Below are 7332 nucleotides of genomic sequence, written 5' to 3'. Positions count from 1 at the left end.
TTTTGTATTTTAATTTCTTTTTAAATACTAGAAAACTGCTTGCAACGTAAGTCTGCACATGTGTGCATAGATACCTAGTTCCATTAAATATGTATGGATATGTAGATAGGTATCTAGAACGAAGTACCCGCATAGTTATCAATAATTAGATTAAATAACATTACAACTCTTAATCCGCCTTTCGAACGGAATACTCCCAGAAATCCTAAAATAGGAACGTGAAAAATATCTTGAAAAAATTTAAATCTAGTATAGCGAAATCCTGAAATCACCTGCATATATACTTATAGTAAAACAATGTAGCATGGTCTTATTCTTACCTTATATTGTTGTTAGTAATGACTTCCAATTTTTTTCTTTGAAATGACAAATTCGATCCCATCCTGTAAGAGGTCATCATTTCTATGTACATATAAGAATCGCAAAGTTTTCATCCCAGCACAATTTTACACTAACTGCAAAGACGCGAAAAGCTATTCAAAACTACACATGCAAATTGTTGAAAAATGATGACCATTTTTCATTTTGAAAAAGCACAAAGCTAAATTAATGACTACTTTCCTTGGTACGATTGTATGAAGATAAAAGTACTATCAAAATGCACATAATATAAAACTAAGTGAATAACTTAAGCAATTGCAAATATTAGTACAATATGTCATGCTACAGTACAAAAATATAAGCATTTTTCAAAATAAATTTGTGTGCATCACTGACAGCGCTGTCAAAAAAAATTTTGTTTACTTTTATTAGTTAAAGTGTCAAACTGTTTCAAATAGAAAAAAAAAATTGAAAAAATGTAGAATATTTTGTTGTTTTTGTTTAACTGGCATAATTATATTTAAATAAATATAATAAATACAAAGTTTTTAATTGATAATTTGTTATATTATTAACAAAATTATATGAACAAATGAGATAACTCAAAACCGCTGTAATATATAATGGATTTGGATAAAACTATAAATTTCAACTTAGGAATTCTCGGTCATGTAGATTCCGGGAAAACTACTTTAGCGAAACTTTTGAGTACACAAGCATCTACGGCCGCTTTTGACAAGCATCCAGAATCTCAACAAAGAGGAATAACAATAGGTTAACTATTTTTAACACTTAATAGGTATATAACATATACCTATTAAATGTTAATAGGTGTAATAACATATGTATATATACTAAATGCTTAAGTTTGTAGATTTAGGATTTAGTTCTATGGTGATGGATATTCCTGAACAGCTTAAAAGCTCTGCTTCAGATATCGGGAAAATTCAAATTACATTTGTTGATTGCCCTGGTCATGCCAGCTTAATTAGAACCATAATAGGAGGTGCTCAAATTATAGACATGATGCTTCTCGTTGTAGATGCTCAGAAAGGTTTTCAAACTCAGACTTCTGAATGTCTTGTGATAGGGGAACTTACTTGCGAAAAACTGTTTGTTGTTATTAATAAAATCGATTGTTTTGAAGAATCAATACGTGATAAAAGTATATATAAGATGAAATTACGAATTTCAAAAATTTTAGAAAAAACAAAATTCGGAAACAACGTACCTATTTGTGGCATATCTGCTTTAAAAAATTTATATATAGAAGATTTTTTGAAGAAATTGCAGCAGCATTTATTTATACCGAAAAGAAATTTTAGTAAACCATTTTTATTTTACGTAGATCATTGTTTTGCTATTAAAGGTCAAGGAACTGTATGTACTGGTACTATAATTGAAGGAAAAGTTTCTGTTCAGCAAACTGTAGAGATTCCTAATTTTAAAGAACAAAAAAAAGTTAAATCCATTCAGATGTTCAAGAAGCCAGTACAAACTGCACTTCAGGGAGATCGTGTTGGTATATGTGTTACACAATTTAATCCAGAGCAAATGGAAAGAGGAATATTAGCTGAACCAGGTTCTGTTCGCAAACTTTATGCTGGTAAATAGTCTGTCAAATATAAGACTTTCATTTAAAATTTAATTTGTTTTTAGGTATAATAAAATTTAATAAAATTAAATATTTTAAGTATACTATAAAATCAAAGTCAAAATTTCATATTACTATTGGCCATGAAACGGTTATGGCCAAAGTTTTGCTATTTAAACGAAATATCGAAACAAAAGAATCTTACAATTATTTTCAAATTGATAAAGAATATGAATATGTAGAGGAAGCGGAAATTGATAATTTTCCAAATGATATTTTCATTCTCTTAGAATTTGAAAACCCAGTTTTAACTGTTTCAGATACTTTAGTAATTGGTTCAAAATTAGATTTAGATTTGGAAACCAATGTCTGTCGAATAGCTTTTTGGGGAAGGTTGTTATGGACTTCCAATTCAGTTAATTATGTGGACAGTGATTTGAAAAATCTAAAGATATATAAATACAAAACAAAACAAGGATCAATTCAAAGAATTGTGAATGAAAATGAAGCTATTGTGCATGGTTTATTTAAGAAGGAAAGTAAAAGGGATATTTTCATTGGTAAAAAAATAATTTTAAGTACAGGTGAAGAAGGATTAATTGAAAGTAGTTTTGGTAAATCATCAAAAGTAAAAGTTACATTTAACAATGGTCTAAATTCTACAACTTTAGAGAAATTGAAGAGTAAAAACAGTGATGTTTTAGTTTTGTTAAACTTTAAAAAATATATTTTTGATAAAAATAAAAGCATAATACAGTAAAAATTTTTTTTATTCGATTAACAAAGTTAATTATGTACGTATAAATAAAAATAATTTTATTGAAAAAGTTATTATATAGTGGTATGAGCTATGAAGTCAGTAAGTAGTTACTACAAAATCAAGCAAAAATGTGACTGCACTGTATATACAAAAATTGCATAAAGTACGATAATGCAGTTTCATCGTTTGACATAATCAAAAAACAAATGTCATCCAACTAATGTCATACTTTATGTTTTTGTTTCGTATCAATTCTATAACAATAACAAAGTTACAAGATAATATTTTTATAAAATTTTATTGATAAAATTAATTTTTCCTGCGCATGAACTTTTTAAATTCAGGTAAGAAAGTTCTTTAACTATTCTGTCAACAAATTAATTCCGAATGTTGCTAAAAAATATAATTACAAATCGTCCCATTAAAATTGGTCAGGGTATATTGTCATAAATACTGCGAGCAAAACAAATGTAATATTTCGAAAAAAAGATTAGAAATTGAATAGAACATTATGAATAGAGAAATCAAGGATAATGAATATTAATAATCGAAATAATAACAATACAAAACTTGAAAACAAATATATGTAAATATTTCATTCGTATAAAACTTTTTAATGCGTGTGCAGATACAGTACTCATCAAAAGTATATGCAAGATTGAATGTTTAGTTGTTTATTCTAAATTTTTTATTCAAGAAACGAAGAAAATCACAATTTATTGAAACCAAAGAAGTAACTACAGCAATATTATCTATTTAATATTCAAAAGACAAAATGAAGAAAAAGAATTATAATTGCAATAACACCTAATTACGTACATTGTGCTACAATATAATATTTACGATTTCTGCAAATCTTAAAATTGCCAGTTTGAATTTGAAATTCCCATTCAATTTGTAAATTAAATTTAGCATCATAGCAACATTCGAATTAATATTTGTTGATGAAATACTATATACCTACCTACTTAGAATTCTATGTACCTTTTATAAGTCATATAATATTCGTAGAAAGAAATAACTCTCAAACTTTGCACTCGGCTAAGTTCTTAAAAAGTCTTTTATTACTATAATATTTTTTAAAAATTTCCTAAAAACATTAAAAAAAATATTACGAATTAAAATTAATCAAAATCGTTATATGTAATATCTTTTGATTTGACTTTTATCGTTATATTTAAAATATTTTTGCGATAAGCAGTGAAATTAATTATTTTCAAGATAATACGACGAAAATTTTTCGAAAATAAAAAATCAATAACGTATTAGGAGTAAAACAATTTTCAAAAATATTCTCAAACATACTACAAAAAGGGAAATACATTTCCGCGTTATAGTCTTATACTATGTCTTAGATTAAATTTTGGATAAAATAAAAAAAAATTAAATTTGCTTTTAAAAACAAGTGCCCTTTTATGTCGGGATTATTTAAGAAAAATTAAATGAGCAAAGTGTTTGTTTTTGAAATTTTTATTGTGTCATGTCTTTGGAAGATCCATTTTTTGTTGTTAAAGAGTAAGTAAAATTAACGAAATTCTTATAAACTGAATAAAATAATAAAAATTTTTATTATTGGATATTAATCAGAAAACATTTAAAATACATATCTTTTATCTATACCTTTATCATTAAACAAAAACTTTTATCATTAACTATTTTTTTTTTTTTTCATTTTCACAGCGAAGTTTTTAAAGCTTTAAACAAAACACGAGGTCTTTATTTGAGGTGGAGAGAATTAGGTGAAGCAAACGGTTCCCAAGAAGCTGAATGGACAACTACTGAATTGAGAAATTCGTTAAGAAGTATTGAATGGGACCTTGAAGACTTGGAAGATACAATTTATATCCTTTTCAAAACATCTGTATAGAATTCAATAATTTTAACTTATTTATTTTTTAAATAACAAAAGTATTTTGCGTTTTAAAAAAATTATTCAAATATTTCCATATTACATACATACCTACATATATATTTAATTATAATTTATGATTATGAAATAAATTTTCCTTAATTAAAAAAATACCTATTGTAGAAAAAAATCCAACTAAATTTAAAATAGATAATAGGGAATTATCAAGTCGCCGGCATTTCATTGACGCTACCCGAGATGAAGTCAAATCGATGAAAGAAAAAATGAACTACGGTTTAAACCGTAACAGAGATCGTGATATTACAGCAAGACAACCCTTATTGGATAATAATAACGAAACAAATAATAACATAAATTGTACAACAACTGTTAATAGCTTGGCAACAACTGTAGTAAGTGGTAATTCAATTGCTAATACAATTGGTACAATGGCGTCTCGACATGGTGGTACTAAATATTCTAAATTGGAAAATACATTGGATAGTCCCGGTCATTATGCAACATTGGACAGTCCATCACATAAATTTATTGGTGAAAATGTTTCAGTACAACAGCGAATGTTTCAAACTCAAGATGAACAATTGGATGTTATTAGTGATTCAATCGGTACATTAAAGACTGTCTCGCGGCAAATTAATGTCGAATTAGATGAACAAGCTGTGTAAGTTAACCTTAAAAAATAATGAAAGATAAATTAGACTTATAAATTTAAAAAAAAAAATTACATTCACCTATTTTTTAATATTATAGAATGTTAGATGATTTTGGAAATGAGTTGGATGCAACAGAATCAAAGTTAGATTCAACAATGAAAAAGGTTGCCAAAGTATTACACATGAATAATGGTAATTAAATTAAAGATATGAATTTAATTCAATTTAACTGTACAATTTTTGTTTTAGATAAACGTCAGTGGGCTGCTATAGGTATTCTCTTAGTACTTTTATTAATTATAATAGTTCTATTTATTATACTGTAAAATAAGATGTGAAAGTATATTTTCTCAAAAAAAAAAAAAAAGAAAATTATAATAATTATTAATCAAATCACACGATGTAGCTAAAGAATTTCATTGATTTTTTCTTTTTATGTAAACTTTAATATCATAATGAAAGGCCATAAAATTTATATTATAATTAGAGGTATGGCACCTGTTATATTTGTACTATAATCTGGAATTTGTTATAAGATCCATATAGATTTAATTTGTGTTTTTGTATACTTAATATTATTTTATGTTATTATTTTTGCCTATATAAAATTTTGATTATGTAAATTAGGAAAATATTTTTTAACTTATTTTTCAATTAGATTTTTGGTTGAAAAAAACAAAAATAAATAATTGTTATACTGTTAAATATTCAATTATTTGAAAATTTTTTATAATTCATATCAATAGACAAAAATATTTAATTGAGAACAATCATTCTTTTGTTTTAATTTAACTTTAGTATTTAATGACCGCTCAATTACCTTCTTATCAAATTAAGATACAATCAAAAAGATTACGTTTTTGATAACTTTTTATTATTTATTCAAAAGTTATCAAAATATATAGCCCGCGTGTAAGTTAATTATTATTATGTATTAGGAAATTTGTTTAATATTTGAATATTATATTGAGAATATTACGTATATCTTTTTATTATGGATTTAAGTTTGTTAAGTTAATTTAAATTTTTTTAATAACAAATTTATTCCAGTCAAATATTTATGACAAAAACTCATAGAGTAATTTTGCTTTCCAGCTCAATATCATAGATTTTATTAGATTATGACAAAATCTCTGAATAATTTTGCTTTTTAGCTCAATAGTATCGTTTTATTATACACATTATGTTTTTCTTATTTACCCAACTGGTTGCAGCTTAATTATAACAATTGAATTAGACTATACATATTTATTTGCAAAAATTAATATTAAAACATTATAATCTTATATATTAAAGGAATTTTGAAATAATATAAAAAGAAATAAAATCACTTCCAAAAGACAAAAAAAAGAAAAAAAGTAAAAAGAAATATGTATAATTAATACAAAACAAGATTTAACGAATGTATTATATAAATATAAAAAAAAAAAAGGAAATTAATTATTAAAAATTCATTCCACAATTATAAACCATGTGAAAATCAATTTCAACCTGTATGTAAAATGTACATGTTTTTATTCAAAATTTTACTTCTTTCTAAATAATAGCAAACTTTAAAATTAAAGTCTATACATGTATATAAAAATATATTTCATAATATATACATATATTCTTATGTAATATATATATATATATATATATAAGAAAATTTTCAAAAATTAAATTATGGAATTAAAGTACACAAAAATGCATTGTATTAATAAATAAATATAAAGGTTATATATGAAAATCTAAAATACAAAAAGTAAAATAAAATTATCATATAAAAAAAAAAAAGATTTTCCTTTTATTTTCATATTTTTCTTTCCTTGAAAATAACTTTTAAATTATAGCTAATTCCTAGGAGAATTCGATACCATAACAGGGTAATTTTATAATTCAAATTTAGCAGTAACAGTTAACACACCTAATTCGTGGTTTAGAATTATTATATTTCTGTTATTTATTATGTACCCACAACAATAATAATTGTATTAGCAATTATTTCTAAAATAATTTTGTATTAAGCCGTTGAATATGTTTGTCAGAAGTGCAGAAGTCTAAAGTGCCTCAAAGGCTATAAAATTAAATATCACAGAATGTATGTTGCATATTCTCTTTGGTCATATTAAATTGCTATAATGAAAAAAGTTGA

General features: G+C 24.6%; 2 protein-coding genes across 3 annotated transcripts; both read left to right on the top strand.

Annotated features, from left to right (window-relative positions):
* Positions 1 to 789: 789 nt before the first annotated feature.
* On the top strand, positions 790 to 2675 carry LOC129615742 (selenocysteine-specific elongation factor). Its single transcript, XM_055531111.1, has 3 exons — positions 790 to 1095; positions 1196 to 1927; positions 1981 to 2675. Exons 1-3 carry the CDS (start codon positions 945 to 947, stop codon positions 2673 to 2675), a joined length of 1578 nt encoding a protein of 525 aa, XP_055387086.1. The 5' UTR covers positions 790 to 944.
* Positions 2676 to 2889: 214 nt separating this feature from the next.
* On the top strand, positions 2890 to 5529 carry LOC129615713 (syntaxin-6). Of its 2 annotated transcripts, none has more exons than XM_055531075.1 (5): positions 2890 to 3019; positions 4356 to 4516; positions 4699 to 5206; positions 5296 to 5390; positions 5448 to 5529. In XM_055531075.1, exons 3-5 carry the CDS (start codon positions 4797 to 4799, stop codon positions 5522 to 5524), a joined length of 582 nt encoding a protein of 193 aa, XP_055387050.1. In that variant the 5' UTR covers positions 2890 to 3019; positions 4356 to 4516; positions 4699 to 4796; the 3' UTR covers positions 5525 to 5529. The 2 variants fall into 2 exon arrangements, with proteins under 2 accessions (XP_055387050.1, XP_055387049.1); XM_055531074.1 differs by lacking the exon at positions 2890 to 3019 and adding an exon at positions 3720 to 4190.
* Positions 5530 to 7332: the final 1803 nt, after the last annotated feature.

The sequence above is a fragment of the Condylostylus longicornis genome, unplaced genomic scaffold (assembly GCF_029603195.1).
Source record: "Condylostylus longicornis isolate FDR11 unplaced genomic scaffold, ASM2960319v2 ptg000145l, whole genome shotgun sequence".
Taxonomy (NCBI): Eukaryota; Metazoa; Arthropoda; class Insecta; order Diptera; family Dolichopodidae; genus Condylostylus; species Condylostylus longicornis.
This window is presented reverse-complemented; position numbering and strand designations above follow the sequence as displayed.